The sequence below is a fragment of the Coregonus clupeaformis genome, chromosome 29 (genome assembly GCF_020615455.1).
Source record: "Coregonus clupeaformis isolate EN_2021a chromosome 29, ASM2061545v1, whole genome shotgun sequence".
Lineage (NCBI taxonomy): Eukaryota > Metazoa > Chordata > Actinopteri > Salmoniformes > Salmonidae > Coregonus > Coregonus clupeaformis.
In genome coordinates, this window is record NC_059220.1 from 58,294,392 (window position 1) to 58,316,144 (window position 21,753).

Below are 21,753 nucleotides of genomic sequence, written 5' to 3' on the forward strand. Positions count from 1 at the left end.
AAAAAGCGACTAGCGACAAATCTAGCGACTTTTTCTGGTGTTATTGGAGACGTTTGGAAACTCTGACGTGAAAGCACGTATCGTTCTTACTCTTCTCATGAGCAGCGGGAGCTGCCGTGGCCCCACCCCCATCTACAACCTGTGAGGAGGACAAGGGTGTTCTCAAGACACCCTTGTGATGCTGTAGGTTTCTCTTATCTTCAAACATTGATGCGGTGACACCTTGGGACCATTAGTAGGCTGCATATCCCCAAGTCACAGTGACTGCTCACCTATGCTCTAATTTGCCACCTTGTTTAGATTAAAAGGCAATCACTTTCAAGCTGGATGAAAACTGGGATTTATTGTTTAAAAAAATGTTTTTCAGTACACAAAATAAACAATTCAAAACAAGGAATTCTCCTGCGAACAACTTCTACGAAGCGGAAAAATACAAATATATCAGAGAATGAAGAGAAAAGACAAAACAATATGGCAGATGTAGAAACAACGGATGATATCAGTATGTGAGCTCTTGGCTGGATCAACTTTTCTCCTGCCTATATCACACATTTGCCACCATCAAAAAAGTTCATGATTTGCAACTGGGTCTGCTTCAGATCTCTGTGAGCGGTGTAGAACTGGCTAAAACTGCAGGTCTTAGTTGATTGTGAGGACATCACTCTGGATTTCGTGGCTCAGCTGGGTCTGTAAATCACTCAGTTTCTTTTTCAGCACTGCCAGAGCAGACATGACGATGGTCTCCGGTCGCAGTGAGCCACATGTCTCCACGTTGTAATAGAACCTGCAAAAGTTTGTGCCACAACAGAAATTAACAGGTCTCTGCCATCTTTCCTACTGATCATTATTCACCATCTTTGTCATCACATACTGTTTTAACACCATCAAAACCTGTATCACACAGTTATTGTCATCATCATAGGAATGGACAGTTGACACTGATGATGCACACAATAAATGCTCCATAACAGACTGCATTGATTACATTGGTACTGACTTGTAAAGAACCATTTAGACTCCAATTAACTGATACTCACCGCTCAGGTTTGCCATTGGGGTCAAAGGGTGCTTGCACCTCATCCTCCTCAATCTCTGAGTATTCACTCTTTGGCCTGAGACCGAGAATAACAGGGTCAATTCACAGTAACACTCTCCCTCACCGAATACTGTCATGTGTCTCCCTTAAGAACATTAAAATGTAACACACCATTCCTCTGGCCGTGGGTACACAGTGTGCCTCAGTGCATTGTCTGGGTCATACTCAAAGGACACCCCTGCTGTAGGGTTCCACTTGGCATGCTCCTTGCCAAAGCCTTTCTTGGCATAAGCTCTGAGACGCAGCTCCTGACCCTTCCGAAGCTTCACCAGCAAAATGTCTGACGAGAGGAAGGAGGCAGAGCCAAGATGAGGAGGAGGGTAGAATTATAAACGCGAGCAGCAATGCATGTAAGAGACCAAATATTTCTAATAAAATATTTTAATAGAAAACCATGGGAAAGAGCAGCCTACCATCCTGTTCAACATAGTCATTGGGATCATTGTCTCGACTCTTGGAGGTCACCTGAAGATCACATAAGTCAACTCACTTCTGAACAAAATAATAAGTGGAGGAAAATCTGTATGTGAATTATTGTTGAATGGAAGCTCACTCACAGGAATGACTCGAGGGTGGTTGGACAGCAGGTCTCGTGAGGTCACATGGCGGGTCTGGTCTTCTGTGCAGCGAACGTCCAGTGTCAGTTCAACAGAGCATTCTGGGCAGAAATCGTCACATGTACAGTCCTATGGTAGATGGGAATAGAGGGGCAAAGCATTAGTGGTTTTATCTTCAAGTGAGCATGGCTGGCAATGTAACTTTCAGCCATTGTCTGGTCTTCATCAGGTGTCCAAATGCTTACTCTGGAGTACTGCATCTTGTCCACAACGTCATCACTGGTAAGGGGGATAAGACCTGAAAATGTGACCATAGACTTAGTGATCAGTACAATATTGTTATAAAGGAGAATACAAGGGACAGAAAAAATGTAGAATCGTATAATACGCTCTGGATAAGAGCGTCTGCTAAATGATGTAATACACTAGCTACATACCCACTCTGTGAGCGATAAACTCGTCGTGGATCACAGAAGAATTTGCATCAATTTGAATCCAATCAATAGCTGAAATGAGACATAATGACATGAACACTTCCGCAAATATTAATAATTGCGGGGACATGACCAACACAAATGTCTACACGTTCATGAGATTCTAAGTAACACTGATGAGAACAAGCACAGGTGATGCTGTATCTTACCTAGTCTGATTAATCAGGCTGTAATACACAATTAATTGGTATATACAGCCTGACACGAATGCCCGCAAAACCATGTAAACGTTCCTTACAAGCCAGAATGTTGAATAAAATTACATTTAAACTTACTCTACCGGTTGTCTGTGCAGTTTTGTCCTTCAGCTGCTCATAATTTGAGATAAAATATCCACAGGAATGTATTGTTTACCCTACTTTTTAGAGAGCCGGTAATTTGCCTCTAAAAAGTTGTGTAAACAATACTTTCCTGTGGATATTTTTGTCTCAAATTCCGAGAAGGGTGTAATTGCAGACCGCAATTAGGGGCGTTTTCTGATATCTGATTTTCTTGATGTGAAGTTACACCCATTGATGCTCGCTATTGGTCCGTGGATGTTTCTTTTACTTCAGGGACATCAGTTGTTGACTGTAGCATTGTAGCTAAGCCTAACCCCAACTTTTTCCTAACCTCATTCTCCTAAGCCTGCCACGCCAGTAATTATCCTACCAAATACAACAGGTGTAGACCTTACCATGAAATGCTTACTTACAAGCCCTTAAACAATGCAGAGTAAGAAAGTATTTTCTAAATAAACTAAAGTAAAAAATAAGAGCAACAATTAAATAACAATAACGAGGCTATATACAGGGAGTACCGGTACCGAGTCAATGTGCGGGGAATAAACAGCGAGTAGGGGGGGGGGGTAGCAGAGAGAACAGTCTATGACTAGGGTGGCTGGAGTCTTTGGCAATTTTTAGGGCCTTCCTCTGACACCACCTGATATAGAGGTCCTGGATGGCAGGAAGCTTGGCTCCAGTGATGTACTGGGCTGTAGGCATTACCCTCTGTAGCGCCTTGCGGTCGGAGGCCGAGCAGTTCCGATACCAGGTGGTGATGCAACCAGTCAGGATGCTCTCGATGGTGCAGCTGTAGAACTTTTTGAGGATCTGAGGACCCATGCCAAATCTTTTCAGTCTCCTGAGGGGGAATAGGCGTTGTCGTGCCCTCTTCACGACTGTCTTGGCGTGTTTGGACCATGCTAGTTTGTTGGTGATGTGGACACCAAGGAACTTGAAGCTCTCAACCTGCTCCACTACAGCCCCGTCGATGAGAATGGGGGCGTGCTCAGCCCTCCTTTTCCTGTAGTTCACGATCATGTCCTTTGTCTTGATCACGTTGAGGGAGAGGTTGTTGTCCTGGCACCACATGCTCAGAGTACACGTCCTGGTAATCCGTCTGGCCCTGCGGCCTTGTGAATGTTGACCTGTTTAAAGGTCTTACTCACGTCGGCTACGGCGAGCGTGATCACCCAGTCGTCCGGAACAGGTGGTGCTCTCATGCATGCTTCAGTGTTGCTTGCCTCGAAGCGCACATAGAAGTCGTTTAGCTAGTCTGGTAGGCTTGTGTCAATGGGCAGCTCGCAGGCTGGGCTTCCCTTTGTAGTCTGTAATACACTGCTCAAAAAAATAAAGGGAACACTTAAACAACACAATGTAACTCCAAGTCAATCACACTTCTGTGAAATCAAACTGTCCACTTAGGAAGCAACACTGATTGACAATACATTTCACATGCTGTTGTGCAAATGGAATAGACAACAGGTGGAAATTATAGGCAATTAGCAAGACACCCCCAATAAAGGACTGGTTCTGCAGGTGGTGACCACAGACCACTTCTCAGTTCCTATGCTTCCTGGCTGATGTTTTGGTCACTTTTGAATGCTGGCGGTGCTTTCACTCTAGTGGTAGCATGAGACGGAGTCTACAACCCACACAAGTGGCTCAGGTAGTGCAGCTCATCCAAGATGGCACATCAATGCGAGCTGTGGCAAGAAGGTTTTCTGTGTCTGTCAGCGTAGTGTCCAGAGCATGGAGGCGCTACCAGGAGACAGGCCAGTACATCAGGAGACGTGGAGGAGGCCGTAGGAGGGCAACAACCCAGCAGCAGGACCGCTACCTCCGCCTTTGTGCAAGGAGGAGCAGGAGGAGCACTGCCAGAGCCCTGCAAAATGACTTCCAGCAGGCCACAAATGTGCATGTGTCTGCTCAAACAGTCAGAAACAGACTCCATGAGGGTGGTATGAGGGTCCGACATCCACAGGTGGGGGTTGAGCTTACAGCCCAACACCGTGCTGGACGTTTGGCATTTGCCAGAGAACACCAAGATTGGCAAATTCACCACTGGCGCCCTGTGCTCTTCACAGATGAAAGCAGGTTCACACTGAGCACATGTGACAGACATGACAGAGTCTGGAGACGCCGTGGAGAACGTTCTGCTGCCTGCAACATCCTCCAGCATGATTGGTTTGGCGGTGGGTCAGTCATGGTGTGGGGTGGCATTTCTTTGGGGGCCCGCACAGCCCTCCATGTGCTCGCCAGAGGTAGCCTGACTGCCATTAGGTACCGAGATGAGATCCTCAGACCCCTTGTGAGACCATATGCTGGTGCGGTTGGCCCTGGGTTCCTCCTAATGCAAGACAATGCTAGACCTCATGTGGCTGGAGTGTGTCAGCAGTTCCTGCAAGAGGAAGGCATTGATGCTATGGACTGGCCCGCCCGTTCCCCAGACCTGAATCCAATTGAGCACATCTGGGACATCATGTCTCGCTCCATCCACCAATGCCACGTTGCACCACAGACTGTCCAGGAGTTGGCGGATGCTTTAGTCCAAGTCTGGGAGGAGATCCCTCAGGAGACCATCCACCACCTCATCAGGAGCATGCCCAGGCGTTGTAGGGAGGTCATACAGGCACGTGACACTACTGAGCCTCATTTTGACTTGTTTTAAGGACATTACATCAAAGTTGGATCAGCCTGTAGTGTGGTTTTCCACTTTAATTTTGAGAGTGACTCCAAATCCAGACCTCCATGGGTTGATAAATTTGATTTCCATTGATAATTTTTGTGTGATTTTGTTGTCAGCACATTCAACTATGTAAAGAAAAAAGTATAAGATTATTTCATTCAGATCTAGGATGTGTTATTTTAGTGTTCCCTTAATTTTTTTGAGCAGTGTAGTTTGCAAGCCCTGCCACATACAACGAGCGTCGGAGCCTGTGTAGTAGGATTCAATCTTAGTCCTGTATTTACGCTTTGCCTGTTTGATGGTTCGTCTGAGGGCATAGCTGGATTTCATATCAGCGTCCAGGTTAGAGTCCCGCTCCTTGAAAGCAGCAGCTCTACCCTTTAGCTCAGTGCGGATGTTGCCTGTAATCCATGGCTTCTGGTTGGGGTATGTACGTATGGTCACTGTGGGGACATCGTCGTCGATGCACTTATTGATGAAGCCGGTGACTGATGTGGTATACTCCTTAATGCCATCGGATGAGTCCCGGAACATATTCCAGTCAGTGCTAGCAAAACAGTCCTGTAGTTTAGCATCTGCGTCATCTGACCACTTCCGTATTGAGCGAGTCACTGGTACTTCCTGCTTTAGTTTTTGCTTGTAAGCAGGAATCAGAAGAATAGAATTATGGTCAGACTTGCCAAATGGAAGGCGAGAGAGAGCTTTGTACGCGTCTCTGTGTGTGGAGTAAAGGTGGTCTAGAGTTTTTTTTCCCTCTGGTTGCACATGTAACATGCTGGTTGAAATGATGTAAAACGGATTTAAGTTTCCCTGCATTAAAGTCCCCGGCCACACCTCTGGATGAGCATTTTGAGTGAGGTCTTAGTGCCAGCATCGGTTTGTGGTGGTAAATAGACAGCTACGAAAAATATAGATAAACTCTTGGTAAATCAAATCAAATTTTATTTGTCACATACACGTGTTTAGCAGATGTTATTGCGGGTGTAGCGAAATGCTTGGTCTACAGTTTATCATGAGATACTCTACCTCAGGCGAGCAAAACCTCAAGACTTCCTTAATATTTAATTTCGCACACCAGCTACTTTTGACAAAGACACAGACCGCCACCCCTTGTCTGTTCTGTCTTGCCGATGCACGGAAAAACCAGCCAACTGTATATTATCCATGTCTTTGTTCAGTCACGACTCAGTGAAACATAAGATATTACAGTTTTTAATCTGCATGTTATTTATCCTAACCTATGTAAACAAATAATCTGTGTAGAGAAACCAGTCACATAACACCGGAACTGACCAATGGCAGGCACCAATTGGCGTTACCTGATATCAAGGAACGCCCACATCAAGAAACGCCTAGAATTGCGGTTTGCAATTACACCATATTGCCAATTTTTAACAGCTGAATGACAAACCGCACATACAACCGGTAGAGTAAGTTTAAATGTAATTTTATTCAACTTCTGGCTTGTAAGGAACATTTATTTACACGATTTAGCAGGCATTCGTTTCAGGCTGTATATCCTAGTACCAATTAATTGTGTACAGCCTGATTAATTAGACTATTTCTTACCTATTGTTGCAACCTCTGACATAAAGACACGTCGGATGGAATTCGCAACCCTGTGTAAATCAGATGACACATGTGAAAGAATGAATGTGAAACTTCAGGCAATAGCAGTCTCTTGTAATAAGATGATCTAACAGCAAGCCCTCCATGTCGTCGAGCACCACGACCCCAAAGGTAAGAGGCAGGAGAGTCGCTGGTTTGAGCCTCGCTACGCCATCCTTGAAAGCCAACTAGCTAATTAGTTAGTTACACATGTCTCAATTTCCATTGCTACTTATTCATTCACGTACATCTAGTTACAACGACTGAAAAATGAACATCGTGCTGTGGTTATCAAGTTTATCGCAGGCGCGCTAACTAGCTACCTATCAAGAACGTTATCTACCTTCATTGGCTACCCTCTCGCAAGCTTGCTAGCTAACAACTTTTTGATAATCCGTTTAATGGTTACTCACGACAGGTCGGTGTTCTCAATGACAAATTTAACATTCTCATCCGTCAGTTCTGTGATTTTCACTATTGGCTGGTTAGCATACGGCATGGTTAACGTATAAGAAAAGCAATATACAGTAAAGTTTGCAAACCAGATGCTAGTCCTGTCGGTGTATTAAAGAAAACAACGCCACCCGGAGGTCCTCAAATTGCTTACCACTCATTGGCCAAAATAAATTCATAAAGTCTGATGGGGTCACAGTTGTGGTGGGCGGGTTCTTTTTAACATCCGGGTCACACCCCCGTGACGTCTAGAAATATGTTTCAAACGATTTTTTTTTTTTTTGCACCAAGAAAATCTATGCAGTGTTGTTCACTGTAAGGAACTATGGCTAGGTGTTAATAAACACAGGATATCTCTAATCTAGATCTGTTTCTTAGTTGACACATTCCAATTATGCTTTGTCCTCATCCTAAATCAATAACTGGAGGAAAAAAAATCACACTGTTCTGTTGTAAATAATATGTAATTTATTTAAGAACTCTCAATGGAGCCGAACAAAAATGTTTCAAATACAATCACTTTTTGTGTCCTTTATACAAAAGGAATAAGGGATATGAGCGTGCATGAGGGAAAACCGTTTTAAACAAACTGCTGACTGGCAGAGATCCGAGGGGATGGTGGAACAGAAATAGCCATCTTGTTTCACCGTCTCTGGTTAAGTCCGGTTAGATTCTTCAGCTGAAAAATAGAGAAATCTCCAGTCACTACTAAACACACAAAATACAATTGGAACTAAACAAATACAGTGCCTGGTATTATCATTTAAACAATGTAGAATTTTGAAAAAAAGCCTCCCAAGGTTACAAGCAATGCTGCTGTGCGTATTCAAGACACAGATACAACAGATCTTCACAATGCCTAGAGAAGCGTTTAAGCTGTCAATTTGTTATAATAATCCTTTATTCTGTGCATCTCAAACATGCGTATTCTCTCTAGCATCCTCACCGTAACAGCAGCTCCCATAAGCCCCTGCACCACTGCTTCTCCTGTGGATGCCGCCTACAGGTCACAATAGCAAAAGAGATTTCAATTACACGTATTGAGTTCCCTTAATATAGGTTGTATACTAGTGAGGTCTTTCTAATGATTTATACATTTTATTACTGGTGACCTTTTACCTAATTTAAGGGACTATACACAGACTGAGGAAATGGTACCTGTTTGGCGGCGCCGGCCATGTTGACAATATCCTGAATGCGGTTGTCAAGGAAGTTCCAGGTGTCCTGGAAGTCTTCTGAGGAGTCCTGTACCATCACCAGCTCTGTGGTGTTATAGATCCCTGTCAGTGCAGCCCGTTTCGTATACCAGTTCAACTGAGATGGGAACAGAGGGAAAACTGAACAAAAATGATTTTGATAGACAGATACAGCATAGTGGTTGTTGACAGGCTATACCAAAACCTTAATCAAGAGGGAAATATAAGTATTTGTATTAGGCAGATTAACAAATAATGTCAGTAGCACCCACATATAAAAGAGGGATATTATAGAGCATAGGAGATGGATTAAAGGAGTAAACAGAGTTAAAAGTGAGAGGGACAGGGAGAGTGCAGTGAGGAGAGGTGGTGAGTAGTAACCTTTGCAGAGGCAGGCCAGATAGTATGAGGTGCATGATGAAAGGGGGTGAGGAAGACATGGGGAGAGATGTACTTAGGCTGAGGGGATCGACTCACATCTGTGGAGCGGTCTCCAGCATAGTACCAGATATCATCTACCAGGGTGGAGAGGTGCTTCAGACTGTCTGCAATGTTGTGTGGCAGAAACAGAATACTCATAGCCTGGAGAAAGGAAGATATACTTTAAATCAGCAGAAAAAAACAGATCTTTGTTACCGAGTGTAATAAATGTTTTTAATATAAGTGGGAGAGACTAAGAATGTGGATGGCAGTGATACATTTCTTCTAAGTAAGCTGTATGACACATTTGTGCACAGCACAGGAGGCTGCTGAAGGGAGAACGGCTCATAATAATGGCTGGAACGGAGCAAATGGAATGGCATCAAACACATGGAAACCATGTTTGATACCATTCCACTTATTCCGCTCCAACCATTATCACGAGCCAGTTCTACCCAATTAAGGTGCCACCAACCTCCTGTGGTGTACAGGTGTAATAAATGGTTGCCTCTATTAGTGTGTAAAGAAGACGTTACAAGATTAGGCTACCTTATACCAAGGAGTAGCTTGAACTGGTTCAAGGTGAAGGGATTAACTGTCACGTGTTTAAGGTCAAGGGCACATAGGGCCCAATTGTTATCCTGTGTTGTGTGCAAGATACCTGTGGCCAATTATCAATGTATGGGGTCAACATCCTCAATCTGATTTCCACGGCATCCCTAAGAAACTCAGCAGTTTTCTTTGGTCTGCAAGAAATACTGTGGTTAACACATGCTCACACACACACCATTAACAATCGCATACATGTTTAAATCCTAACTGCACAGTACAAGTGCAATATAATTCTTCCACCTGCTAATTTGAGAGTGAGGGAACATACTCTGCTTGACCAAGTTGGACCTGATTGTGATGCTCTGCCAGTTGCTCTGTTAGCTGGGTATTGGACTGAGCGATGAAGTGCAGGACCAGGTCCCCTGCCCCATTCTGGAACATTCCACTGGAGGCTGCTGAGAGGCCCAGGGTCTGCTCAGAGGAAAACAGTAATAGGAAAGCAACAATCATATTTAGTCACATTACCTTTAACTCTCCAACCTCTCCATCCACACAATTACAGTGAATCCAACTTCCCTAGACTCACTCACCTCAGCTCCTGCTGAAATGGCCTCAACAGTCCAACCATGTAGTGGGACAAAGTCCAGCGCAGCGTTAAGGATGCGCGCTTGCAGTTGCTCCTCTGTTTCATAATTTTCTCCTTGTTCTCCACTCTGGCCTGCATAACTGCACCATCACAGAGAGAACACAGCATAGACGGTTGGCATACACACGTCAGAAGTATCTTAAGAACAAAATTACTATGTTGTTCCAGTAGCAATGTAATCTCTCGCGGACAGATGCACGTAACAAATGGTAGTAGCATCTGTCAATTGGAACTTTGTTATGGTACGCAGATTTTTCTTCACTGATCATTTGGACAAATCACAATTTTTTCAGGTGTGGAGTGTACATTTGGCCCAAAGACTTGCCAGAAACTGGCTGAGAGTTACCGTTTAGAGGGGTGGAGATTTCGCTAATCTCGTTAGTACATTTTATAACATGTCTCCCCCTAGAACTTATTCAAGCATCTGACACACTAAAGATTTTAGTTCTGGGTGTCCAAAATTAACAGCAATGCCACAACATGGTATGGTAATGTTATGCATTGGTAAGGTGTGTAAGTGTCAGTTTGCGGTATCATCCTAACCTGGTGTTGGGCTGGGGAGCCTCCTCAGCAACAGCCTCAGGTGCAGCAGCTTCCTGCGTTGATGTGGCTGTGTCATGTTCAGATGGGTGAGCTTGGTAATGCTCGTGGAAGGTTGTAGTTGAGGATGCAGCAGAGGTGGAGGATGGAGGGACTGGGATGGACTTGTCCTCCTGAAGCCGAAGTGCAGCACAATGCAAGCCTCGTCTCAGGCCATCACACTGGGGACTGGATGTTTTTGGAACTACCACTAGAATAAATAATCAGAGAATGATGATTTAATGATGTTCATACTGAAACGTTGCATCCTGTGTCCTGAGCACATGTATTAGCCTAACTTATACTGAACAAAAATATAAATGCAACAATTTCAAATATTTTACTGAGTTACAGTTCATATAAGCAAATCAGTCAATTTAAATAAATAAATTAAGCACTAATCTATGGATTTCACATGACTGGGAATACAGATATGCATCTATAGGTCACAGATACCTTCAAAAAAAATGTAAGGGCGTGGATCAGAAAACCTGTCAGTATCTGGTGTGACCACCATTTGCCTCAAGAAGCGCGACATCTCCTTCGCATAGAGTTGATCAGGCTGTTGATTGTGGCCTGTGGAATGTTGTCCCACTCCTCTTCAATGGCTGTGCGAAGTTGCTGGATATTGGCGTGAACTGTAACGTTGTCGTACACGTCAATCCAGAGCATCCCAAACATGCTCAATGGGTGACATGTCTGGTGCGTATGCAGGCCATGGAAAAACTGGGACATTTTCAGCTTCCAGGAATTGTGTACAGATCCTTGCGACATGGCCGTGCATTACGTGACATTACATTGCATGCTGAAACATGGTGATGGCGGCGGATTAATGGCACGACAATGGGCCTCATGATCTCGTCAAGGTATCTCTGCATTCACATTGCCATCGATAAAATACAACCGTGTTCGTTGTCCGTAACTTATGCCTGTCCATACCATAAACCCACTGCCACCATCGGGCACTCTGTTCACAACGTTGACATCAGCAAACCGCTCACCCACACGACACCATACATGTGGTCTGCGGTTGGACGTACTGCCAAATTCTCTAAAACAACGTTGGAAGTGGCTTATGGTAGAGAAATTAATATTACATTCTCTGGCAACAGCTCTGGTGGACATTCCTGCTGTCAGCATGCCAATTGCACCCTCCTGCAAAACTTGAGACGTCGGTGGCATTGTGTTGTGACAACTGTATATTTGAGTGGCCTTTTGTCCCCAGCACACGTTCTCTCACGTCACCCCGCTCCTCCGCACACTCCACTGGCTTCCAGTTGAAGCTCGCATCTGCTACAAGACCATGGTGCTTGCCTACGGAGCTGTGAGGGGAACGGCACCTCCGTACCTTCAGGCTCTGATCAGTCCCTACACCCAAACGAGGGCATTGCTTTCATCCACCTCTGGCCTGCTGGCCCCCCTACCTCTGCGGAAGCACAGTTCCCGCTCAGCCCAGTCAAAACTGTTCGCTGCTCTGGCACCCCAATGGTGGAACAAGCTCCCTCACGACGCCAGGACAGCGGAGTCACTCACCACCTTCCGGAGACAACCCCACCTCTTTAAGGAATACCTGGGATAGGATAAAGTAATCCTTCTACCCCACCCCAAAGAAAAAAAAATACATATTGTAAAGTGGTTATCCCACTGGCTATAAGGGGAATGCACCCACTCGGGAGACTGTAAATGTAAATGTATGTGCACCTGTGTAACGATCATGCCGTTTAATCAGCTTCTTGATATGCCACACCTGTTAGGTGGATTGATTAGATCTTGGCAACGGAGAAATGCTCACTAACAGGGATGTAAACAAATTCGTGCACAACATTTTAGAGAAAAGCTATGTGCGAATGAAAAAGGTCTGGGATCTTTTATTTCAGCTCATGAAACGTGGGACCAACACTTTACATGTTGCGTTTATATTTTTGGTCAGTATAGTTGGCAAATAATGTCTCAAAAGTCCCATAATACTTTTTCAAAATGTTGATAGTACAAATCTCATATCACCTCAGCGTGGGGGAGGAGAGAAGAGTCCCTATGTAGTTTGTGAAAACACACAAGCTGACTCGACACCCTCTCACAATTTAAGTGGTTAATTATTGCATATTACCTAGCTATGTTTATTGCAATGACGAGTTTAACACTTGCAGTTGTGAACTAAATACTTTCTTGCGTTGAGATTTAACTTGCAATTAGTAGCTAGCCAACGTTATGTTACCTAATTCTGTCCTTCAATGACATCATTGGTTGGCTAGTTAGCAAGCGCTCTTGCTATTTACATTTTAGTCATTTAGCAGATGCTCTTATCTAGAGCGACTTACAGTTAGTGAGTGCATAATTTTTTTTTTCATACTGGTCCCCCGTGGGAATCGAATCCACAATCCTGGCGTTGCAAGCGCCATGCTCTACCAACTGAGCTACACGGGACCAGTTGGAAGGACATAAATCAATCTACACAATTACCAAAAACAAGTTCCTGAGCTAATGTCTAGAGACTAAGACCAACTAGCAAGTCTTGGCTCACCGCTACCAAGACCTCGAAGGGCCCTTCCAACTCGTAGTCCTTGTAGCAACGCCGCCATATCCAGCTGATAACAGTTTTTTGTAGACATCGGACGCGTCATATTTACGCGACTCTCTTTTAGCAGCACCTAAGGTATGTCATTTTCCGCGTTCAAAACAACTGGGAACTCGGAAAAAAACGCGGTCAAATCATGACGTCAGTGACCTTCAGGTCGGAACTTTATAAAGAAGCCACAGTTTCCAAGTTGGAATTCCGAGTTGGATGACCATTCAAAAGATTTTTCCCAGTCGGAGCTCGTTTTTTCCGAGTTCCCAGTTGTTTTTGAACGCACTGAAGTCAGAGAATTCCGAGTTCCCAGTTGTTTTGAACCAGGCAATTGTTTTGACGGGAGAGGTAAGTTCGCAAGCAGGTCATCTAACGTTGACCGAAACCCGTTTTGCCTTATTTAATGTTCAGAAAGTCTCAAAGTCAAAGGGGAATTACTACACATGTTTTGTGAATTTGCATAGCTAAAACATACATTTTGATTTGAACGTTTTAGCTTATACTAGCTAGCGTTAACATTAGCAAACCTCTACGTCACGCCGTTAACGTTACTAGCTGGCTGGTTGTCACAAAGAAAATTACACAACGAGACGACCAGACCAATATAATTTATAAAACATAAGTTGGTTAGAATGGTTGATGATGTATGTTTGACTGGGTTTGCCAGAAACGTTTTTGATTTCTAGTCTGTTATAGAATATTCCGGATTTCATGTGTGTTTATTATGAGGTTGGACTCTAGAGACAGAACTACAGAGACACTAACACTAATCCTGATGTATGTGTAACTGGTGCAAGGTGCTGGCTGTAACTAGTACTGAAAATGTGAAATCCTAACATAAATCAGTAAAGCATTGTGTATTATTTCTGTTTCGCAATCACTCAGGTCATGTGACTGCTGCTATCAGGGTGGTCTAGTCAAAGATGATCTATTATATTGACAAGATCGTCGAGTGACTGCTCTAACAATGGAAATACATGTCCTCAAAAATAATAATAATAATAATAATATGCCATTTAGCAGACGCTTTTATCCAAAGCGACTTACAGTCGTGCGTGCATACATTTTTTGTGTATGGGTGGTCCCGGAGATGGAAGGCAGGCGAGATCAGGTGATACCATTCTAAACAGTGATAGGGCAGATACGCGTATGAACAACAGGCACAACTTCAATCAAAAGGTGCCCAAATAACACATGCGTCCACTTATATCAGTGCATTCGTAACAACCTAGCCATAACGAAACTTATTTTAGATCAAATATGTCTCACGTAGCAAATTAGCAATACATTTTTTGAATTGACCTGCAATAAAAAAAAAACTTTTGACAGATTTTGGGCTGAGTAAACCCTACCGCTTCGCGTCTTCCTCTGGTCTAATAAAACTCCTGTCTCACTGCTGTGTTATCAGCAGGATGTCCACCCACTCAGACAACTCATGTCTGGAAGGAGTCAGACCGGAGACGGTGACCTATGGTGGTTTCTTTAGGTCGATTAAAAATTACATTGAATTAATTGATTGCTGCTCTGTTTGCAGGAGGCCATGGCAGACCTTGATGTGAAAGCAGGAGATAAGGTGCTGTTGGTGTGGAGCCAGCCTTCGTCCCCAACAACCCTGAAGGAGCTGGCAGAGAGTCTAGGGGCCATGGTTGGCACAGAGGGCAGAGTGTCCCTGGAGAATATGGAAAGACTTCTAATGTGTAAGTGACACTCATTCACCTGTTACAACACTTGGCCTATGCTTGTTCTTTAACCCATGCATTGACATGTGGGTCGTTCCACCTCAAAAAGCACAAGAAAGAGAATTTCGACACCCACCATCTCAGATTGTTCCGAAATTGTTAATGTATTTAGAAACAGATAAGATAAGCTTTCCTGCAACATTATTTTGTTGAAATATAATTTGATCTACAAGAAATTAAGTTCATTGTTTGGACCCAAATTGGCCATTTCAAATTATAGTATTCATATAATGTTCAATAAGTATAGTACATAACATCCGATTTGGACCCCCCAAAAAATCTAACAATGAGTAAGACATGAGGATTCCTAAGAAATGGTCAAAAGCCACCCATGTACCCCCTATATCCCACGCCAATCCCACCCCAACAACGAGTATATAGTATCAGTTCTCTGTCTGACAAGTAGTATGGAGCTGCAGCTCTGAGTATTGTTTCTTCATCTTATGTAATGTATTCCAAGTGAATTTGGTGATGGTTTTTTCTCCCTGTTCAGCGATTATTAGTCATTGAAGTTGGTAGGTTTATGTCCCATCCTACATCCTGATATGACCAGGTTCTGACCACTAGATGGTGCTGCTCTGGATTTTTTGGGGGGGTATGACAGCAATCCATGCTTTGGTTTTGTTGTCCACGGTTTCAAATGCTAACTTTTTAGCATTTGTGGCACAAATCCAATGCAAGTCAATAGCTAGGTTTCCAACCAATTTAGCAACAGATTTCCATGCAAATATTTTAGAATCCGCATAAAGATAATATGTGCATTTTCACAGCAGTGGTGTCGACCAAATGGACTTGTTACGGATAAAAATCAGTGTGTGATGACGTCGTGCACACTGTACTTTTTCGCTTAAGCTTTCATGTACTGAATAAAAATCATAATTCAACGTGTTTCCATCGCATTTAAAACTCTACCGATAGTTTTATCACAAACTGTTGCGTTAAATAGCAAATGTGTCTACTACTCTGGTCTTGGCACGTGCGCTCTAGGCAACAGCTTGCAGATAACCTACTGTAGGGTTGTCTACATGATGAGATTATTATGGATAATATTTGTATTTGTCGAATGTCAGTCAAGCATTGATCATCATGTCATCAGAATAAGACCCTCGATATTTATTGGAAAGGAGCATCAAGATCACCATGCACTTTCACCACCATGTGAAGTTCATCATAATTTATTTAATCTGTAGCCTAATAAACTGCATGGTTTCCCGAATTGTAGTGGGAGGACCACACACCATATCATTGCGTAAATCCACGTTTACTTCGCTATGATGGTTATTATATAAATATTTGCGCATAAAGGCATTTCCACAGCCATTTCGCACATAATTAATTTAATCGACACAAAAAGATCCCACCATGTCGAACGAACAAATTCTGTCGCATTTAATTTTTTTTACCGAAACGTCCTGTTTCCATCACAGCTGTCATTAATTTTTTTAATACGGTATGACTTTAATCAAATAAACTGTGGATGGAAATGTTGTTCATGGTACCTATATTAGCATTTTCACGCTTCGTGTCCAAATCATCCTAAAGTATCTTAAAATGTATTGTATAACTAACTCAATGTGGTTACTTATAGATTATTTGGAAATGAAGCGCAAAAATGCTAATATAGGTAACATTGACTTGCATTGGATTTGTGCCACAAATGCAAAAAAGTTAGCATTTGGCCAAACAGTGGCCTAGTAAACAAAACCAAAGCATGGGTTGCTGTCATAACTTGTCCATAAACTGCTTATAGGGTAAGGAAACCAATATGTAATTTTCCCTTTAACATTGAGGGGGGGCTTCTTTACAAAAAAATCACCTAGCAGGAACAGCACCATCTAGTGGTCAGAATATCAGGATGTAGGATAGGACATAACCCTAACAGCGCCATACGACATACAGTACTTGTCAGACAGAGAACTGACATTGTATACTCGTTGTTGGTGTGGGTAGGGTATGGTGTGGGGGGGTGGGGTCCATGGGTTGCTTTTGACAATTTATTTGGATTCTTCATGTCTTACTCATTATTAGAAAAAAAGTTTTATTCAAATCGGATGTTGGGTATTTCAACAAAATAATGTTGCAGGAATGCTAATCTTATCTGTTTCTAACTACAGAACTGATTTCAAAACAATCTGAGATGGTGGGTGTCATGGCGTCATATATACACTTCTTATAAGGGCATCTGATTGTACAATTTTACAAACTACTGTCTCTGTCCTCTCCTTTCCTCAGCTTCACATGCAGCATCAAGCTATGACTGGGTCCTCTCAAGTGTACTCTCTGACAGCTCTTCTGTCCACACCTCAGAGACACTAGCAGAGATGGCCAGAGTGATCAAACCTGATGGAAAACTAGTGCTAGAAGAACCTGTTACAGGTAAGAAGGTGGAGAGCGCAAAGTGTTTGAGTGTCCTGATCATTATTAAGGATACATAGTGAAGGATTCAGATTCTTGACACCTGTCCTTGTTCTTAGGAACTGATGACCAAAAAGTGAGGACTGCTGAGAAGCTTATGTCAGCCTTGAAGTTGTCTGGCCTGGTGTCTGTGACTGAGGTGAGTAAACCAGCACTGGAATGTCATAGATTCACTCCTCCAGGCGCTGTGTACTCTGACTCATTTTTTGTTTACCAACATTGACAGGTCAGTAAAGGACCCCTGACCCCAGAGGCTGTGTCTGCCCTGAAGACATCCACAGGCTTCCAGGGTAACACTCTCTCCAGGGTGCGCATGTGTGCATCTAAACCCAACTTTGAAGTGGGCTCCTCAAGCCAGCTGAAGCTTTCCTTTGGGAAAAAGACCCCAAAACCAGGTATGTGGAATTCTCCTTCCTTCTGTTACCATTTCATACTATTCCTCTTGGCCCTGGCCTCCTTTTAAAATGTAATTGATGTTCTTGTTTCAGTACACAAACCTGCTCTTGATCCCAATGCTGCCAAGGCGTGGACCCTGTCAGCCAATGACATGGATGATGATGATGTGGTGAGTGATTGGTGTGTATTTTTAGGTTTTTATATGATTTCTCTGATGGTGATTCACTCCTATTTGCCATATTTTCAATTTAAGCCTACTAGAATGTGTGTGCCCCCAGGCTTGGAGAGAAGCAAAAGTCATTCCGCTACCTAAGAATAGTAAAGCCCCCTTTACTGGCTCAAATAGCCGACCAATTAGCCTGTTACTAACCCGTAGTAAACTATTGGAAAAAATTGTTTGACCAGATACAATGCTATTTTACAGTAAACAAATTGACAACAAACTTTCAGCATGCTTATAGAGAAGGACCTTCAACAAGCACAGCACTTACACAAATGACTGATGATTGGCTGAGAGAAATTGATGATAAAAAGATTGTGGGGGTTGTTTTGTTAGACCTCAGTGCGGCTTTTGACATTATTGATCATAGTCTGCTGCTGGAATAACGTATGTGTTATGGCTTTACTCCACCTGCTATATTGTGGATACAGAGTTACCTGTCTAAGGGTGATCTTTAATGGAAGCCTCTCCAACATAATCCATGTAGAATCAGGAATTCCCCAGGGCAGCTGTCTAGGCCCATTACTTTTTTCAATCTTTACTAATGACATGCCACTGGCTTTGAGTAAAGCCAGAGTGTCTATGTATGCGACTGACTCAACACTATACATGTCAGCTACTACAGCGACTGAAATGACTGCAACACTTAACAAAGAGTTGCAGTTGGTGTCAGAGTGGGTGGCAAGAATAAGTTAGTCCTAAATATTTCTAAAACTAAAAGCATTGTATTTGGAACAAATCATTCACTAAACTCCAAACCTCAATTAAATCTTGTAATAAATAATGTGAAGATTGAGCAAGTTGAGGTGACTAAACTGCTTGGAGTAACCCTGGATTGTAAACTGTCATGGTCAAAGCATATTGATACAACAGTAGCTAAGATGGGGAGAAGTATGTCCATAATAAAGCGCTGCTCTACCTTCTTAACAACACTATCAACAAGGCAGGTCCTACAGGCCCTAGTTTTGTCGCACCTAGACTACTCTTCAGTAGTGTGGTCAGGTGCCACAAAGAGGGACTTGGGAAAATTGCAGTTGGCTCAGAACAGGACAGCACGGCTGGCGCTTAAAAGTACACGGAGAGCTAACATTAATGACATGCATGTCAGTCTCTCCTGGCTCAGAGTGGAAGAGCGATTGACTTCATCACTGCTTGTTTTTGTAAGAGGTGTTGACAAGCTGAATGTACCGAGCTGTCTGTTTTAAACTACTATCACACAGCTCGGAAACCCATGCATACCCCACAAGACATGCCACCAGAGGTCTCTTCACAGTCTCCAAGTCCAGAACAGACTATGGGAGGCGCACAGTACTAAATAGAGCCATGACTACATGGAACTCTATTCCACATCAGGTAACTGATGCAAGCAGTAGAATCTGATTTAAAAAAAACAGGTAAAAATACACCTTATGGAACAACGGGGACTGTGAAGAGACATACACAAGGGTATAGACACATGCATACGCACACATTGTGATATTGTTGTATGGTGGTATTAAACATTTTGTATTGTAGATAGGTAGTAGTGTAATAATGTCATATGATGTACTGTTTTATATTTTGTTTTATATGTAATGTAAGCGCTTTAGTATGTTTGGACCCCAGGAAGAGTACCGGTAGCTAATGGGGATCTCTAATAAATACAAATATGCCACTCCCTTGTCTTTCCTCCTCAGGACCTGGTAGATTCAGATGCTCTGTTGGATGCAGATGACTTGAAGAAGCCAGACGCAGCCTCCCTCAAAGCACCCTCCTGTGGTGACGGAACCACCAAGAAAAAGAAGGCTTGCAAGAACTGGTAAGAAACACCCCACACTCTTTCTTTATTTGGTTACAGAAAAGAGGGCTCACCCATACACCAATAAGATTGCTGGAGTCATAACCAAGAGACACAAGTGATGACATTCCAACTGATTATTGAATATCTGTAATGCAAATATGGAGATAATCACACATGGTTGCCTTGTATCATAACTGTTCTCTTGTAATTGTTCCCCACAATGAAATTGGGGAGGCGACTGTGGATCTGTCTCCATCCGTACATACATTTGTTCCAACGCTAGTCACACACGATATCTGACAGCACTGGCCCGATTTTGACTGAAGTTGGGTGAATGATGCGTCTTGCCATAGCGATCCGACATTTACAAAATTATACTGATTGGCCAGATGGTGGCGCTATAAAGAGATTGGAAAGATCACGCCCCTCACCCCGTTTTACTTAAATCATGAAATTCGGTACATAGGGCCCTCTCCCCACAAGGAACACATTTGCCTCATGGACCCATAAGGTCAGATTTTCCGCCATTAAAATGTTTGTGAAAAACACAACGCTACTCTGCTGGCATCGAATGAGCGATCTGCACAAAACTTGATATATGGACAAAGGTCTCTCAACGCAATATTTTCCTGAATAGTACCTAAAACAACATGGCCGCTATTGACCAATAAACATTCACAGGGCGTGGTCTGGCACAAATGCATATAAATCAGTCAAGGATATTTGTATTGTTACACAATTTTTGTGCATATGTTGCAAACACTGTCAAGTCTCAACATATGCAATAATTCATATCGACCACACGGTGGCGCTATAACAGGCACATGTTTATTTGTTGAGCTGTTTGACTCAGTGCTGAAATTTGGCACGCATGCTCAGGATGAGTTTAGCAAACGCACGCGATATCTGACACAACTGACCTGATTTTGACTAAACTTGGGTGAATGAAGTCCGGCATTTACAAAATTACACTTAGCCCAAGGGGGTCACTGCATCATTCTTGGGGGACGGCATGCTTACTGTTGCCTTGTTTGTCATTACTCCTATGTAGCTCTTGTGGTCTTGCTGAGGAGTTGGAACAGGAGAGCAAGGGTGCCAAGACAATCAGCCAGCCTAAGTCAGCTTGTGGAAGTGTGAGTGTCACTCTTTGCCCATATGCAACCACCATGGCTCTGTGTCAACACCAGTTTGTAATTTTTGACCTGTATTTCAGTGTTACCTGGGTGATGCCTTCCGATGTGCCAGCTGTCCGTACCTTGGGATGCCTGCCTTCAAACCTGGGGAGAAGATTGTACTGGCCAACACAGGGCTAAATGATGCCTAGAAACATAACCACAATATATACTTTCTGGAATATCGTATTATTTACATTATGCTAACCTCCCACACCCTGGAGTCCATGACCAATGCCAGGTTCTCAGTGAGATGGTGAGAATGGCTCTTCTACATCTCTTCATGTATAAGAGCAAAAAGCAGATAGAGTTTGAGAAATTTAAGGCTTATTGTGCTGAATTGCAGTAAATGTGCCATTGCTGGTTGTAATAAATGTATTGGGAGTAGCATTTGAAGTATCCAAACATTACTGAATCCATCCAGGCTACAGGCTTTTTGGACCATGTGAAAACTGCTCCTGGACATATCATATACAGTGGGGGAAAAAAGTATTTAGTCAGCCACCAATTGTGCAAGTTCTCCCACTTAAAAAGATGAGAGGCCTGTAAAAAAAAAATCCAGAAAATCACATTGTAGGATTTTTAATGAATTTATTTGCAAATTATGGTGGAAAATAAGTATTTGGTCACCTACAAACAAGCAAGATTTCTGGCTCTCACAGACCTGTAACTTCTTCTTTAAGAGGCTCCTCTGTCCTCCACTCGTTACCTGTATTAATGGCACCTGTTTGAACTTGTTATCAGTATAAAAGACACCTGTCCACAACCTCAAACAGTCACACTCCAAACTCCACTATGGCCAAGACCAAAGAGCTGTCAAAGGACACCAGAAACAAAATTGTAGACCTGCACCAGGCTGGGAAGACTGAATCTGCAATAGGTAAGCAGCTTGGTTTGAAGAAATCAACTGTGGGA

General features: G+C 43.1%; 3 protein-coding genes across 7 annotated transcripts; 1 reads left to right on the forward strand and 2 right to left on the reverse strand.

Annotated features, from left to right (window-relative positions):
* Positions 1-324: 324 nt before the first annotated feature.
* On the reverse strand, positions 325-7,310 carry LOC121576716 (DNA-directed RNA polymerase II subunit RPB3). Of its 2 annotated transcripts, none has more exons than XM_041890096.2 (9): positions 7,118-7,310; positions 6,666-6,715; positions 2,091-2,159; positions 1,899-1,951; positions 1,654-1,782; positions 1,510-1,561; positions 1,208-1,376; positions 1,038-1,112; positions 325-784 (listed from the first exon to the last, which is right to left on the reverse strand). In XM_041890096.2, exons 1-9 carry the CDS (start codon positions 7,201-7,203, stop codon positions 640-642), a joined length of 828 nt encoding a protein of 275 aa, XP_041746030.1. In that variant the 5' UTR covers positions 7,204-7,310; the 3' UTR covers positions 325-639. The 2 variants fall into 2 exon arrangements, with proteins under 2 accessions (XP_041746030.1, XP_041746031.1); XM_041890097.2 differs by having other exon boundaries at positions 7,247-7,290.
* LOC121576714 (anamorsin-A) lies at positions 6,778-21,228 on the forward strand. 4 transcript variants are annotated; one of them, XM_041890092.1, is made up of 9 exons: positions 6,778-6,836; positions 14,651-14,813; positions 17,088-17,231; positions 17,330-17,409; positions 17,497-17,665; positions 17,759-17,835; positions 19,563-19,684; positions 20,718-20,799; positions 20,880-21,228. In XM_041890092.1, exons 1-9 carry the CDS (start codon positions 6,810-6,812, stop codon positions 20,988-20,990), a joined length of 975 nt encoding a protein of 324 aa, XP_041746026.1. In that variant the 5' UTR covers positions 6,778-6,809; the 3' UTR covers positions 20,991-21,228. The 4 variants fall into 4 exon arrangements, with proteins under 4 accessions (XP_041746026.1, XP_041746028.1, XP_041746025.1 ...); XM_041890094.1 differs by lacking the exon at positions 6,778-6,836 and adding an exon at positions 13,128-13,203; XM_041890090.2 differs by lacking the exon at positions 6,778-6,836 and adding an exon at positions 13,230-13,464.
* On the reverse strand, positions 7,608-13,191 carry LOC121576715 (ubiquinone biosynthesis protein COQ9-B, mitochondrial). Its single transcript, XM_041890095.2, has 9 exons — positions 13,072-13,191; positions 10,515-10,761; positions 9,916-10,051; positions 9,654-9,796; positions 9,435-9,519; positions 8,831-8,935; positions 8,316-8,471; positions 8,104-8,157; positions 7,608-7,836 (listed from the first exon to the last, which is right to left on the reverse strand). The coding sequence occupies exons 1-9, from the start codon at positions 13,169-13,171 to the stop codon at positions 7,801-7,803; spliced, it is 1,062 nt and encodes a 353-aa protein (XP_041746029.1). The 5' UTR covers positions 13,172-13,191; the 3' UTR covers positions 7,608-7,800.
* Positions 21,229-21,753: the final 525 nt, after the last annotated feature.

Coding starts and splice junctions, on each gene's coding strand:
- LOC121576715 (XM_041890095.2), bottom strand. CDS start 13,171: ATGACGCGTCCGATGTCTACAAAAAACTGTTATCAGCTGGATATGGCG. Junction 9,797..9,915: donor CCATTTCAGCAGGAGCTGAG/GTGAGTGAGTCT, acceptor TCCTCTGAGCAG/ACCCTGGGCCTCTCAGCAGC. Junction 9,520..9,653: donor GTCCAACTTGGTCAAGCAGA/GTATGTTCCCTC, acceptor TATTTCTTGCAG/ACCAAAGAAAACTGCTGAGT.
- LOC121576714 (XM_041890090.2), top strand. CDS start 13,333: ATGACCATTCAAAAGATTTTTCCCAGTCGGAGCTCGTTTTTTCCGAGT. Junction 17,666..17,758: donor GAAAAAGACCCCAAAACCAG/GTATGTGGAATT, acceptor TTCTTGTTTCAG/TACACAAACCTGCTCTTGAT. Junction 20,800..20,879: donor CTAAGTCAGCTTGTGGAAGT/GTGAGTGTCACT, acceptor CCTGTATTTCAG/TGTTACCTGGGTGATGCCTT.
- LOC121576716 (XM_041890096.2), bottom strand. CDS start 7,203: ATGCCGTATGCTAACCAGCCAATAGTGAAAATCACAGAACTGACGGAT. Junction 1,783..1,898: donor ACAAGATGCAGTACTCCAGA/GTAAGCATTTGG, acceptor CATCTACCATAG/GACTGTACATGTGACGATTT. Junction 1,562..1,653: donor ACCACCCTCGAGTCATTCCT/GTGAGTGAGCTT, acceptor TGTGATCTTCAG/GTGACCTCCAAGAGTCGAGA.